We start from the raw sequence: 15964 nt of genomic DNA, 5'->3' as shown, positions 1-15964 counted from the left end.
ACTCTCTTTTTTTTTACTACAACTTAAGGGATTATATATGATCAAATGTTGATGTATTATGTCATTTAAAAAGCAAAATAATTGAAAAAAAAAATGAAAACTTGGGAAAACAATGTTAAACAAACAAACTTAACAAATGCTAATATTTGTTGCATATCATTTCAGACAACAGGATCTTCAGGTTTTCATTTAAACACGTCGTTTATTTTAGTTGGTACTAAGCATTTTATCTGTACCAGTTCTGTCCAAATTATGATTATTTCTCGAAAAATAGCATCATATTGTATATTTGCCACATAGCATATTGGATGTGTTGCTTTTTCCAAGAGGTATTTTTTGTCACCACCACAAGTATTAAAATTGAATCGAGTACACTATTTAGCCTCTGCAGTATATGTAACCATACCCAAAATCAGAATTGTATCCCAAGTTTGGAGTGTATTTGCAATTTTTTAAATATATAAATGAATAAGGGAAACTGACTTATTATAGTTAAGTGGAGATGAATGTGCACAAATAATGCACTAGTACATGGCCAAAAAGTGTAACAAAAATTCAATTCAAAATGCTGCTCAGTTAACGTAAGTAATCAAAACTATTTCCATATATAAAAATCATATTTCATGGAATTTATCTGTGGACTAAATTTTGCAAAATAATTTTTTTATGGACTCAGTTCGCTTATTTAATGGAAAGACTATGTTAGTAAAGTAAAAAGATAAAGTAAATTAAAAATTCTTAAATGCAACTGTTTAAAATAAAAAGTTCACATACAATACACAAATTTCAATTATTAAATACATTTGTCTTAACTAAGAAATGAATTATAAGGTGCCTTTATAAGCAGGGTTTGTTGGTTTAAATCAGCTTGATTTAAATTGTGATTAAAATCATGATTTAAATCAATTGATTTTAATTTAACAATGCTGCATTATACAATTTTAACTCCAACTGGCAAAACTACATAGATCCCTCTTTCTGTGTGTGTAACAGATTTTCAAACTCTTTCAATATTGCTTTTACTCCAAAATTAGTAGTTCAGAACAAAATAAAAATTTGCAGTTCTTCTCATACACCATGACAAATATGTTATAGTCAAGAAAAATAATTGTTCAACATATTATTTTACACTAAAAAGGTAAATGATGATGGAAATCTTATCTTTTAGCAAAGTGTAAAACAAAATCACATCTTATTTAAACATTATAACTATTGATAAAGCTTAAAGAAATATTATTTATTTATTTATTTATTTATTTTTTTTTTTTTTTTGCCTTCTTGATCCCGATTGAAGAGTTGAATCAATTTCAGAATTTTCGTTGACTCTAAGCTGATAAACATAGAAAACTGCCTAATTTTAAGAATCTTTTTTCTTAAAAAGTATGAAAATTATAATTGTAGGAAAAAGTGGTATTACTGTTTCCTAGAATTATATATTTGAAGGATTGGTGGTTGTAGCTAGTGTTTAAACATTAAATTTAACTTGAATCATGCATTTGTGTAAAAAGATCTACTTAAACTATTATCAAAAACAGTTACTGCCATGAAATGAAAATAACTAAAAAGTTGCTTTTTCATCTACAATATGAAATATATTATGTTAATAAATGGTAAAGTAATTAATATCCACAAAATTTTTAAGATTTAAAAAAAATAAAAAAAATCTGATTTAAATCAAAAAAGGCACGAACCCTGTTTTTAAGGTAACATCAAAGTGAAGCAGAAAGCTTACCTTAGAAATATAAAAATGTTCTTACGAAAATCAACACCACCAATATTGTTATGATAATCCAAGAAAGACTTTATTGCATCTAAAATACCAGGTGGCATTTGATGTACTTCATCAAAAACAAATAAAGATCTGTCACACAGCTTTGCAAAAGCCATTATATCATTGCGGAGCAACTCCTGTTGAAGTAAAAAATTCTCTTATAAAGTACGAAATAATAATTCTCATAATATTGAATTTTTACAAAGACACCATAAAATGATATAGGCAAAAATTTGAAGGATGCATATACAGAAGAACTTCTCAATTAAGGGGCACTAAGGGAACCAGACATTTCGTCCCTTTAATTTTGGGACAAAATGTCTCAGTTTCCTTAGTAGGTATTCCTTGGAAGTTGATTCATGCACCTATATTAACTCTGTCCAAATTTATAAAACACATTAACTATTAACATTATTAAATATTGAAAATGTTTTATATATCGTCAACTTAGAGCAATGGTAAGACATCTGAACCTAAAAACAATGGTAAGATATCCAACTGTTAATTTGAGACAATGATATACTAATATAAAAAAATAATTAGAATTACCTAAATTTCAAAATTTATTTTTTTAATAATTAAAATTTAATCAAAAATTTGGCAATGCAAAGTTATGTAATATACAGATATTATTTTGAAGTAATTTGTTACATGGTGTCATGTTACTTGATGTCTTGCAACTCAAAAACGGATTACAGTGTGACATAAGTTATAATCAGTGTACATATTTCACGTTTTTTAAACAGTCTGCTATGGAATGTTCAATATCCATCGAAGCTGAGCCTATATGAGCAAACTGCTGAGATGGAAAAGCATGCAAATAATTTCCCGCAAGAGTACTATAATACTAACTTGCTTTATTGTACATGATAATGTAAAATTTTCAATAGTTAATGTTTCGAAAAAAATAATATTTATGTGACAAAATAATCGTATACACACCCCTTTCCAGGAGAAATTAAAACCTACGCAAAGGTTCTTGGAACACATCCCTCGCTTAAGTCAAGACTCGACTATAAAAGCATTTTAACAGCTAAAATGAGAAAAAATGTAGGCATTATGTTTAAAAGTTGGTAGGTGTGCTAATATCTGCAATACTACACAGCTCTTTAAGCAAGAACTGATTTCTTGGTTTTGTCAATTACTATAAGCAAAATGCCAATAAGTTTCTTTTTGCCTAACAAAATTGTACATCACCTTAAGACTATATAGAAAAAAAATTTACCTTATACTCAGAAACCTTCTCTGGATCAGGGAAATTATTATTAGCATGATAGTAGTGAGTGTACTTGCTATGAGTACTGTTCTTGTACAAATTATCAGCAATCATCTGAGTTATGAAGTTTTTGCCAACTCCTGTTGTTCCATGAAATGACATAACTAATGGCTTTTTAGAATCTTTTTTTGCCAGGAAACCTTTTAATGTCTTTAGTACAATATTTATCGCTAAAGGTTGTCCATACACATTTTTTTCCATTTGATTTTTTAAACCTAAATGAAAAAAAAAAAAACATTTTCAAAACTTTATTCATTGACTTTGGTTGAAGACAATAAAAATACATAAATTCATCGTTAGTTTAAGAAACAGACATCTCAAATTCAGACATGTGACTCAAACATGATGAAAAATACTGAAATTGCACGGCTGTGTGAACCAACACAACACTGTTAGTATATTTTACAACAACCAGTGGTAGCGCTAGGAAACCCCCAACAGGGGGTCAAGCTTGCCCGACAGGGGGGGCATAGTCAAATTTTACTTTGCAAGACCCCCTCACACATATAGGTGCACAATAGTGAAATATGTAGGAATAATATCAAATTAATAAATGAAAAACATGAAACTAGGCTTTTGTGAAAAGGCGGGGTCATCGCGAAATCAGTATCTAAATGTGCGTTCTACTGAGTTCATGCAGGAAAAAAAAACATCACAACAGAAAGTTAGTTGTGAGTGAAATTAATGCACTTACAAAAGTTTGGTGGATGGGGGGTCCCCCGCAAGATTTTCGAAATTGTAGCTCTCAAAACGCAATTTTAGATGATCTTCAGAGATTTCAAGGAGACAAGGGTTTGGATGCACCCTTCCAAAGAACTTTAAGGAACTGAAGTCCAATAAACAAGATTTTAGTCAACCTGTAATGGCGGTATTTGATAGAGGGAAAGAGTTTCAGGTGCCCCTTGGAAAAAGTTTCAAAATTAAGTTTAAAAACATGATTATAGGTCATGTTTTGGTAAAATTAAGGAGATGGGTTAGTGACCATTTATATTGAGGGTTCCCCCCCCTATAATTAAACCTTATAAACACAAAAATTTACAAGGTAGCAACTCCAGGGTTAAAGGATATAGTGGTAATCATCCACTAGCTCAAAATATTTTTTGGGAGCAGAGCAACCCACACCTTAAGTAAGCAGAAGAACTAAGATTAAGTTTAAAAATTCAAATGAAACTAGAGTATGAAACCTAGCTTAATATTAAGATGAACCTCGCGATGAGAACACATATAAAATTCAAATTATTCATTCATATTTAATTTTGTTATTATTATTTTCCTAGACAACTGGGGAAAGAACGGAAAAGAGAAGACAGTCACAATTACCAAGTTTTGCTAGTGCAAATGCAGAATCAAGAGAAAAAAATTTAAAATCTTTTGAAAAGCCTTGCTTGCTAAAACTAATTTCAAGTATTTTATTTAATAACAAATAGAAACTTGAAACGGATAAAAATTTTGCAATAAAGAAAATTGGAAAAGATACTAGTTTTTAGTGTTTAAATATTTTCTATGTTAATAAAAGTTCTACAAAGATAAGGCCCAGCTAAGAACTCCTTACAAGTCAACTTTCGAACAAAAAAGAAAAAAAAAGACAGAGAGAATTATTAGAATTTGATCGATTTATCCGTTTAGGAGCTATGATGCCACAGACCGATACATAAATACAGATACAGAGCCACGTCAAACTTCTTTATGGCGTCGGAGGTTAAAAGGGGAAATTTTTAAAAAAAGGAGTTTTTTTCTTTACTTAAAAAATGAATTAGATCTTAAAGAATTATAGTCAATTGGGGTCTCCAGGCAGTGGCGTAGCTACAGTGTTTGCCGCCCGGGCCAGTTCCTCAACTTGCCGCCCTTTGGTTGTGAAATAGCTAATATATAAAACTGTCAAAGGTATTTAAATTAAAACTAGAAATTCAATTGAAGAAAAATAAGACTTAATTAATCTCTATATTTTTCAAAAGAAAAAAAAGTGAAGGGGTATAAGGGAGAGGGCAAGGCACTTGGAGAAAATTGCTAAATTTAAGTCAAAAACTGCGATTTTAGTAAAGTTATTAGAAAGAGCACTTTGGATTTGCTTCCGATTTTTTTCAGAATTAGTCTCTTTTAGTGTTTCTTTGTTGACGTTAGAAACACTAACGTCAACAACTGACGTTAGGGCATCAGTGGGCAACGATAGGAAATTTTACGAAATTTTCAAATGCAACTAGGCTACTTAGGAGAAGTCAAGAAAATCAGGAATGGTCGGTACTCAATGCGGCATGCGTTGTAGGCATTAGGGGAGAGAGGGGTGCTGAGGTTTCTTACTGAAATGTTTTTAAAATTGAAATCAATTTTTAGGTATTTTTGGTGGTTTGGTTGAAAGGGAAGGTTCGGGCTCCTTCTTTGGAAATTTTTCGGCACCGAAGTCTCGAAAACGCAATTCTAGGCTGTCTTTGGTGACGTCCTTGAGGGGTTTCCCAATGGCATAAAAATGTTGTGAAGCCAAGCGATTCTCTCCTGAAAAATTTCCGTTATTGACGTCCGACTTTGGGCTTTGTTTTATAATGTTAGGAGGAAAAGAGGACAGAGGGAGGTTTCCCTCTTAAAATCATTTTTAAAGCAGAAGTTCATTTTAGATTTTCTGTCAGAAGGAAGGGTTAGCGAGCTCTCCTACTCACGCAAATTTCTAAGAAAGAAAATCTTGGGCTACCTTTGGGAAAAGGTAGCCCAAAGTTAGGAAAAGGGATAAAGAGTTCTTCCCTAGGAAATTTTTCAAAATTGAAGTTTTGAAAACGCGGTGTTGATTTTTGGAGGCGTTAGGTGGGAGGGGAAAGTAGATTAAGATATCTCGCTCGGAAAATTTCCAAAATTAAAATCCTAAAAACGTATTTTAGGCTGTATTTAATCACGTTAGGGGATCAAAGACACTCAGGGTTCAAATGCTGTTTTCACAAATCGATATTGAAGTATCGAAGCTTTAAAAACTTCATTTTAGGCTAGATGTTGAGACTTTAGAAGTGAGAGTGGGAGTTTTCTCCAGGAATTTTTTCAGAATTAAAGGCCTAAATATATACTTTTTGGCTGCTACGTTAGAGGAAACGGCAGGGGAATGGACTCCGTCCAGAAATTTTTCAACATTGAGGTCTAAAATCGTATTTCTAAACTATTTTTGGAGATATAAGGAAAAGGGATGAGATATTAAAGCACTCTACAGCCTAAAAACATTTTTGTACTATTAGACTTCAGAGTGGGGGTGGGACAGGTTTCCAACCGGAATCATTTGAAACTGAATTCTTTAAAACGCATTTTGGACTAAGTTTGTATAAGTCGAGGGTCCAAACCAAACGTTAAAAAATGAAATTCACTTACCTTCCATATCCAAAATTGTTGTATAGATTATCTACTCTCAAAAGCGAGAAAACGGAAATCCCTTATACTTCGTTTGAAGAAGAGATTTTTTGTAAAGAGTGGGGAATTAAAGCAAACTCTAAAACATTTAAAGTGAGATGAGCAATTAATTGTTTAGTGTAACATTTTACACCTCCCCCCCCCCCCTTTTCTTACTATTGCAGGGTTGCCAACCGCTCCGCATTTTGCGGAGTTGCTGCACAAAAATGGCGAAACTCCGCGTTTCCGCAAAGAGTTCTTTTGCTCCGCATTTCCCTGCCGAAGTTTTCTAGCTAAAAGTTTGCTATTTCATCGTAACAAACATGTAAATATGGGAAATTAAAGATGCTTATACTCAAAGATTGAAACTGTGTATAAAGCTGTTTTATTAATTTAGAAATAATTATATTCATACTAGTGCTTAAAATAATTATTAAAGCTCTAAAAAACTCAGATAAGTGGTTTTAGCTAATTTTATTGATTTTTATACAAAATTCCGAACTGCTCCGCAAAATTTTGAATTGTTCCTCAAAATCAGCACAGATGCTCCTCAAATTGTTTCCTCAAGGTTGGCAACCCTGCTATTGTCATCATTTTTCTGAAGTAAATTAAAAAAAAAAAAGTTTTCGTTTTACGAGTAGGCTTTCAAGAAACTCTCTTAAAATCCTGTTTCAGCTTTTTCTTATAACAAAAATTGGAAAAGTTAATTGTTTTCGTCCTCCTAAAGTTAACCTCTACAACCGTCTAAGTAACAGTTTTTTTAAAAAATACCATGCACTTTTCATAATGCACTCAAAGAGACAAAACAACTTTTCTGAGTTAGAATGAAATATTTAAATATTCCGTTAATTTTCAATTCTTCCAATAAAATGACACCACAAACTAAGAAAAGTATGGCTCAAGTCAGGTAGAGAATTTCTTATTATTATCATGCTGTCATTCATAAATTTGAGTGTTTAAACACGCATATTTTTCTGGGAAAGTTTGGTTTGGTTTGAAATGACTTGAGCCACACTTTTCTTCGTTTGTGGTATCACTTTCTTGAAATTATTGAAAACTACAGGAACACTTATGCCCCAGAAAAGTTATTTTGAGTGCTTTAAGATTCTTTTTGCCTGCAGTAACAGATTAAAGCCATAATTTTCTTATCTGGAAAATACATTAATTTTTTTCCATACCAAAAGGGTCAATTTGCGGCCTCTAGAAAAGTGCCGCCCGGGGCGGATTGCACCCCTTAGCTACGCCACTGTCTCCAGGAGAAGCGTATATAACATGCACCCTGGCACTGTTTCAAAATTGGACGTGGTAGGGGGTGGGGCACGTAGTTCTGTCTAAGGCCACCATAGAGGAGGAGCCGATGCATCCGCCATTTTTGAGCAAACTTGAACCAGTGCTTCGTAGCGATAGCATTGCTGCTGATGTTTACATTTCTTTGGCATGTGTTAAATTGAGTCAAATGGGTGGTTGTCCGGCTGTTAATTGTGTAAACAGCTCCAAAAATGGATTTCAGCTCTTAAGATTTCTAGCAGATGCAGAAAAAAAAAAAAGAAATGGATAATCAATAGTCCACAAAGTGACTGGCAGCCTGGAAATGACGTCAACTGTTTCCAAAATTTCGCCAATATTCAACTTTGCTCTCTGACTCTCTCGTTCCCTGTTTGGCGAATGATTGCCAATAAAGGTAGCTTTCCCTGTCGTACACTTGCTCCAAAAGGGCGGATGCATCGGCCTCTCCAGTTATAGGGGTTCTAGTTCTGCCTTAGGGGTGGAAACTTACTGTTGGATATAATTAGATGTTATAGAGCTAATAGCCTACAGCTAAGCTGAAAATTAGGCAACTCATTTCCAACTGAAAATTTGAGGGAGTGGTCTGCCCGAAGAAAATAAAACATGAATCATTCTTTACACTGAAAAACATTTATTTAACATGTATTATAAAATGGTTACATTACAATAGTTTGGTCCTCCGAAGAAAATTAAATTATGTTAAATCAAAAAGATCTTACAATAAGTCCATGCAGGTGTCAAAAGTCCTGTCGATGTTCCACAGTGAATTCCCCACAGGTAGAAGGACAGCATCGCAAACTCCCCAGAATTGCACGCAGGTCAGTTCACACCTTAGGAGCCAAATTCACCATATCCGGGAAAAATATCGAAGATGGACACGATCCTTTTTCTTTGCTTTGGAGACCAAACGACCCACTGAAATTGGACTATAACTTTTCACTTTTATGGACGTCATGACAGCACGCGCTTCCAAAACTGAAGACATCAATAACGAATCATTCAGAAAAGATCAGACCTCACCTGAGAGGCCAGTAGCAAAAACTTATGAGGACATGGACGAACACATTTACAAACACAAACAACACAAAACGAGGAGACAAGTGAGAGAGAGAGAGCTATGGCCGGTCTGCGTATTTATGGCCAGATCCGACCGTGCTTGTAACAATGTGACGTTACCTTATTTGCATATTGCAAGAACAACTCAACCCAAGAAAAACGCAGCTTGCAGGTTGCACAATTATTCAATTCGACATTCAGCACCCAACACCTCAACATGGTTATCTCATGTGATCGACATGTGCTTTGTCGGAAGTTTACCGACATCTGCCGAATGACGGCAACCAATCATAGCGTGCCACATATTTTTCCGAACACTTCCGATTCAAACTCGGACATTTGAGTGTCGGTGGCAGGTGGATGGGATTTCCCGTGCAAGGTTTTTCCCGGAATGGCAAAAGGTAAGTTACAAATTTTTTTTTTTATTTTTTTTAAACAATATTGGTGAAATCCTTCAAGAAACAAAAATAAAGGCATTTAGCCCAACAAGTTCCCCCCTCTTGAAAGAATTTCATCAAAAACCACATTATATACATTAAAAAAACACTTAACTACATTCATATTATATTTACAAAAGATACATTTGAAAAATAGTTCAAAAATTTGATACGCCCCCCTCTTTTTAAGTTAATCCCAATTAAATATAATTTTACAAAGCTTATTTAAACAATTCTAAGATAGGGGTTTGGTGAAAATGTCCGCGATGTTTACATTTGTCCTCACATATTTAATCAAAAAAATCTTTTGCTCAATTAAATTTCTTAAAAAATGGTAATTTACATCAATGTGTTTTGTACGGGAATTCTCAATGGGAGACTTAGAAAAATCAATTGTTGCAGTGTTATCCCAATAAATGACTGTATCCCTAAGCTGGAGGTTTTCAATATTTAATTCACTTATTTCTGCAATTATCCTCTTCAGCCAGACCATTTCTTTTGCAGTTTCACCAAGTGAAATATATTCTGCTTCCATTGTTGATAACGCAACACATTTATGTTTAAATGTCCTCCAATTAATTGGGACCCGATCAATACACAAAATTGATCCACCCATTGAGACTCTATCTTCCCGATTAGCGGCGTAATCGGAGTCGGAAAATAACCATAGATCTACACTACTGATTGAGCTTAAATTTAGTTTGTATGATATTGTATACTTTAAATATCCTAGCAATCTTAATAGAAAATCCCAATGCTTCCTTCCGGGATTTGCTTGAAATTGGGAAAAAATATTCACCGCATAAGAGATGTCAGGCCGGGTCTTTCCCGCTATGTATGCCATACAACCCAACAAATTTCTGTATGGGAGCTTTTCTGCTTCCCTTTTTTCTTCCTCAGTTTTCGGGCAGTCGTCTTTCGACAAAACTGTACCCTTTGAGATTGGGAGGGTTGAATTTGGCACATACCGTATTTTCCGGTAATAACGCTGCGGCGTCAAACTCGATTTTACTTTCTCAGCAGCAAAAGTGCAGCCAATAACTCGGTGTGGCTTATAAATAGTAATTTGACAAATAGTTTTATCTATTTATTTTAAAAATATATATATATATGAAAAATAAAACCTCGTGCGACGCAAGTTTCCAGGCGGCGCACTTTCCACCATACTGGAAACCTACCATCATGCTTGTGTTCGAATAGAACTACCGGTCGACCGCTCTTAACTAATGACTGACTATTTGATCACCCTATCATAAAACTGGTTGTTTTTTCCGAGCGCGGCTGAAGTGTTAGGGGGCGTTGGCATCTAGTCTGAAGTCTGAATGAAAATTGTTATACTTTTGGCAACAGTTCAACTAACTCCATGTTTGTTCGCGTCTACGCATGCTTTTAGTCACACGTGGTTTTATTAGCCAGACGCGATTCTGAGTTATAATTTTCGAAATGTCTTCAATCAAATCTACTCGCCGAAGTTATACGGCAAAATTTAAATTAAATGCTATCGCCCTTGCACAAGTAAATGGTAACAGGTAAACAGCACGGGAGCTGAATGTTGACGAAAAACGCATTAGAGAATGGCGAAAGCAGAAAGAAGTGCTATTGCAAACGCCCAGAGAGAAGCGTGCTGAACGCCGCGGTCGTGCTGCTAAGTGGAAAGACCTGGAAAGTGAACTGTTCCATTGGATCGAAAACCAAAGGAAAAACGGTCGCTCCTTATCGACAGTCCTTATTAGGATTAAAGCAAAGCAGATGGCAAAAGAGAATGGTCTCGAGGATTTTAAGGGTGGACCTTCTTGGTGTTATCGGTTTTTTAAAAGAAACAAACTGAGTATGAGAGCTCGGACAACCGTCGGCCAAAAATTGCCCAGTGACTGGGAACAAAAGAAAGATTCCTTTTTAAAGTTCGTTAAAGAGGAAATTGAGAGATATAATTTCAAACCATCCGACATAGGGAACATGGATGAGGTCCCTATGTCATTCGACATGCCTGCCGCACGTACAGCTGACATTGTTGGTGTGAAGTCTGTCCCCATTGTCACAACTGGAAATGAAAAAAACAGTTTCACGGTAGTGCTGTCTTGTTTAGCCTCAGGAGATAAATTACCTCCCATTGTGATTTTTAAGAGGAAAACAATCCCCAAAGAGAATTTCCCGAAGGGGATAATCGTCTTAGCCAATGAAAAAGGCTGGATGAATCAAGACATCATGCAAGAGTGGGCCCAAAAAAGCTGGCGCAAGCGGCCCAATTCCTTCTTTCAGAAAAACTGTCTGCTCATTATGGACTCAATGAAGACACACATTTCGGAAGAGACAAAGAAATGTCTCGCATCCGAAAAGACGAGACTTGAGATTGTGCCTCGTGGCTTAACTAAATTATTGCAACCTTTGGACCTTTCAGTCAATCGCGCATTTAAGACTCATGTGCGTCGCTTCTGGGAGTCGTGGATGTCTGCTGAAAATCACACATTTACAAAAAGGGGGCAGGATGCGAAAAGCAACTTTTAGCATTGTTAGCAAGTGGATCTTAAACGCTTGGAATAAAATTCCGAAAGAAATGATCCAAAAAGCGTTTCAAAAGGCTGAATTGATCGTTACTGATGGACTTGCCACCCCTAATATGTCTTCGGACGATGAAAATGATTCAGATATTGATAACCCTTTGCCGCCCGAGATTTTGGAAATGTTCCAAACAGACTCGGAGGGCGATGATTTTGATGGGTTTGGGGATCTGTAAATTTTCTGTCTTCTAGTATTTCTTTTGTATATAGTTTTTTTTTTTGGTAAATAAATAATATTAATTGTCATTGTATGTAAAATGATTTTTTATTACAAGGTGAGTGTTCATGTTTATTTACTGTTAAACTATGTTTATTGCTAAATATTTTCCAAATTATCACCCTTTATTTTGATAATCTTACATCTGTGATAATTTTTAAATAGTGCGCGGCGTTATTCTCGGTGCGGCGTTAAACTTGCTTTCTAAACAAAAAAAAAATACTTGCCTGCGGCGTTATATACAGTGCGGCGATATATCCGGAAAATACGGTAGTAATCGGAGAATAACCCCAAGACCTTCGAAATGTAAGAGCTTTGGTGAATAAACAGATTATTTTTATCTTCCACAAATTCAATCCCCAGGAGCTTTCTGGTTTTCCCCATTTCTTTAATATCATACATACTTTTAATTTCATTAATTACCTTTTTAATTAAATTTTCATTTTTTGCTAGAATTATTATATCATCTACATAAATAAGAAGAAAAGTGTCTTTGTCTCTATGATATACACAATTACATCCTTTTAATTTTTGAAAACCAAAACCACAAAGAACACTGTCTATTTCTAAGAACCAGTTTCTTCCGGACTGGTGTAGTCCATAGAGAGACTTCTTCAATTTACAGACAAAATTAGGGTGGCTTTTACTGACAAAACCCTCTGGTTGTCTCATGTAGATTTGTTCCTCTAAGTCAGCATATAGGTAAGCATTTTTTACATCAATTTGTGAGTGACACCATTTTAAAAGACATATAAAAATAGAAAAGAAAACTCTCACAAGTGAAAACTCAATTACTGGGCTAAAAACTTCAGAATATGACTCAATTGACTGACGGTCCCCCCTTACAACCAATCTGGCCTTGTATCTTACAATTTCACCCCTGTCATTTACCTTGAGGTCGTAGACCCACCTATTTCCCAAAATTGGTTTCCCCTCTGGTGGGGGTACAAGGTCCCACACCTCTCTTTGCTTAATGACATCTAATTCAGACTCCATGGCCAGTTTCCAGTTGTCCACCTCGGGGGTAGCGATACATTGCCTATACGAATTCGGTATAGAAATTTCCACTAAACTTGCTTCTTCACCTTCTCCCGAACTTTCACTCTCGTCACAGATTTCCCCTACTGTTGGATTTTTAGTTGAAAAGTCAAAAAGTTTTGGTTTATATTCTATTTTATTTTCATTACAATATTTTAAAACCTGTTTTAGTGAATTTAATCTTACTTTATTTTTTCCGGCAATTGTATAATAAATATCAGTCCTATCCTCGGTCTTTCTCCTTTTGGCTTCTCTAACCCATTTAATTTTTTCACAGGGAGTTTGCTCAACGCTCTCCTGGATTTCCTGTTCAAGTTGAACTTCACTTATAGGCCTGATAAAGTTAAATTTTCTCTCATTTTTATTTTGGACTTTTAATTCCCCCCATTTTTCATTTTCATTGAACTTTACGTTAATAGTCTCTGTGACTGTTCTGGTTTCAGGATCCCAGATTCTGTACCCTTTGGTACGTAAGGCGTATCCGACCATGATCCCCTTCGTAGCCCTCATATCTAACTTTTTTTAGTTTAGACTTAGGCTGACCTACATAGGCAGTACACCCAAAAATACGTAGGTGCCTCACTGAAGGTTTACGCCCAGAAAACAGCTCAAAAGGGGTTTTGTCCATATTTCCTATTACTGTCCGATTCCTTACATAATTAAAACAAAGAGCGGCTTCAGCCCAAAACTCATCCCCCAACCCAGAATCATTGAGCATAGACCTCACACCATTCATTATGGTTAAATTGTATCTTTCTACTACCCCGTTCATTTGTGGGGTGTAGGAGTTGGTCCGCTCTATCTTTATTCCCTGATTGGTGAGATAGTTCTCAAAATCTTTGTTAACAAATTCTGTTCCGTTATCGGAACGGATAACCAAAATTTTTGAGTTCAGGAATCTTTCAGTCCTTTTTTGAAAGTTGACAAAAACATTAAAGGCCTCACTTTTTGCTCTTAAAAAGAAAACATATGATTTTCTTGAGAAATCATCTATAATTATAAAAATATATTTCTTTCCCCCCAAGGACTCGGTCTGAAGGGGTCCCATCAGGTCCATGTAGAGCAATTGAAGTGCAGAGTTAGTACGTCTTTCTGGCATAGATTTAAACGAGCACTTCCTCATTTTTCCCAATTGACAAGGTAGTCCGGTCAATTTAGACAATGGAAATAACAAAAATTCCGGGAAAGCTAAATTTTTGTAGAGACCTTGGGCTTACTATTACAAATAAGGTGCCAAAAGTCCCCATCGATCCCATGTGCGCTAAAAAAGTTATTCGTGGTCAAAGGTCAAAATTTTAGGTTTTTTGGATTTTTCTCAAAAACGGTAAGTTTTATCGAAAAGTACTGCAGACCAAAGTTGTAGATCTCAAAATTCTCTACAAAAATGGTCCTTATGATTTTTTTTCTCTAAGACCAAACCTTCCCAGATATTTCGTACTCTCAAAAGACAGCCAGTCATTTACAGAATCCCCTCTACTCGCGTGGCCTTGAATAACATCTGGCTATTCTAGTCCGTGTGGCATCGTTCACGTACCCAGAGGTGCCCAACCCACCAAGAGCAAAGGCGCACCCCCTTCATTTTCGCAGAAATCCCCCCCAAAAGCATGCCTCTCCCCCAAATGAAAAATGCTCCTCAAAACAATCCCCCTAAAAATTTTGATGGCACAGTCTGGACCATGACCCCTTCTAGGGGGGGGGGCACCCCTGACGAACCTGCTTCTTTTAGAGTTAAATGTGCAGTTCGAGTGAATAAACGTATTTATCACAAGCGTCTACTGTTGTTTGTGCTGGTCAATATTTAAGGAAAATGCAACAATTTCACTTTATTTGCAATAAACTTTTGACTGAAGGTGAAACTGTTGTGCTGGGCAGTTGTGGAATGCCAACTTTAATCGATGCAAGTCTCGGGAGAAGTTATAAGAATGCTGATTATTTAAGAAGTCAAAAGTCCGTTACAATTCGCGTGGATTGCAGAAAATCATACACCCGGAAAAATTCAATCTCTGCAGCAACGTGAGGATAAAGAGGCTAGTACTTCAAAAGTAAGTCCTCCTAGTGCGATTAAGTGACTTTGAATCCAGCTTTTGTTTTTAAAAACACTGCTTATTTTGTGGCAGTAAAGCGGATGAGGAGGCTGAGAAGAAGAAAACGCAGAATAATGAAAGAAAAATTCATAAAGCAGCGCCTAAATCATACTCAAAATTAAAACGTGCAAGAGCAGTTTTTGACGCACCTCAGAACGATCTTTAGATAATTTTAAAAGGGATTCTTTGAATGTAAGTGTGGAAACTTTATAAATTTTTCTAAGATAATTCTGCGTTTTGTTCTTCTCAGCCTCTTCATCTGCTTCCTCGCCACAAAATAAGCAGTGTTTTTTACAACAAAAGCTGGATTCAGATTTACTTAATCCCGCTCTTGTTCGAGGTGGACTTACTTTTGAAGTACTGGCTCATAAGGGTGGATTGAAAAAAATCAAAATCTGATAAACGCTAAGTAATAGCCCGGAAAAGTTGCCTTTTGTAGAGATATTTGGTTCAACAAAAGGATTTCGACCGCAAAAAATATCTTGAGGTGTCGCTCGCGCCTCAAAGTTGACCATAAATGCATAAAAACTGGAAAAAGTTATAATAATTTCATCAAACATCAAAATCTGAGAAATTTGATGTTATTGCTCTTAAGAGCAGGCTTTTTGTGTAGATTACACATTGCATAAGATCATTTTAATAATAAACTGTATTTTAAAGTTCCACACATGCGTTGAGTCTTGAATTTGACCAATATAGTCAGAATTGAATAACATCGTGTTGCTCCGTACTTAGAGAAAAGAAATATTAGAAGTTATGATTTGTAAAAGTTTGCTTTCATATTAATTAATTCTTACATAGATACGAATAAAAATAAGTAATAAAAGCATTTCTTATCTAGTAAAAAAATGTTTAATTCTCCACTTAGCAGATAACTTTG

The 15964-nt window shown here is 35.2% G+C and overlaps 1 protein-coding gene across 1 annotated transcript; it reads right to left on the bottom strand.

The window, feature by feature from the left end:
- Window positions 1-1732: 1732 nt before the first annotated feature.
- Window positions 1733-3248, bottom strand: LOC129233685 (torsin-1B-like; the record flags this gene model as incomplete). The annotated part of the gene is made up of 2 exons (XM_054867665.1): window positions 2997-3248; window positions 1733-1908 (listed from the first exon to the last, which is right to left on the bottom strand). Coding segments are annotated over exons 1-2 (428 nt in total), but the record flags the coding sequence as incomplete, so codon positions are not given.
- Window positions 3249-15964: the final 12716 nt, after the last annotated feature.

The sequence above is a fragment of the Uloborus diversus genome, unplaced genomic scaffold (assembly GCF_026930045.1).
Source record: "Uloborus diversus isolate 005 unplaced genomic scaffold, Udiv.v.3.1 scaffold_626, whole genome shotgun sequence".
Classification (NCBI taxonomy): Eukaryota; Metazoa; Arthropoda; class Arachnida; order Araneae; family Uloboridae; genus Uloborus; species Uloborus diversus.
This window is presented reverse-complemented; position numbering and strand designations above follow the sequence as displayed.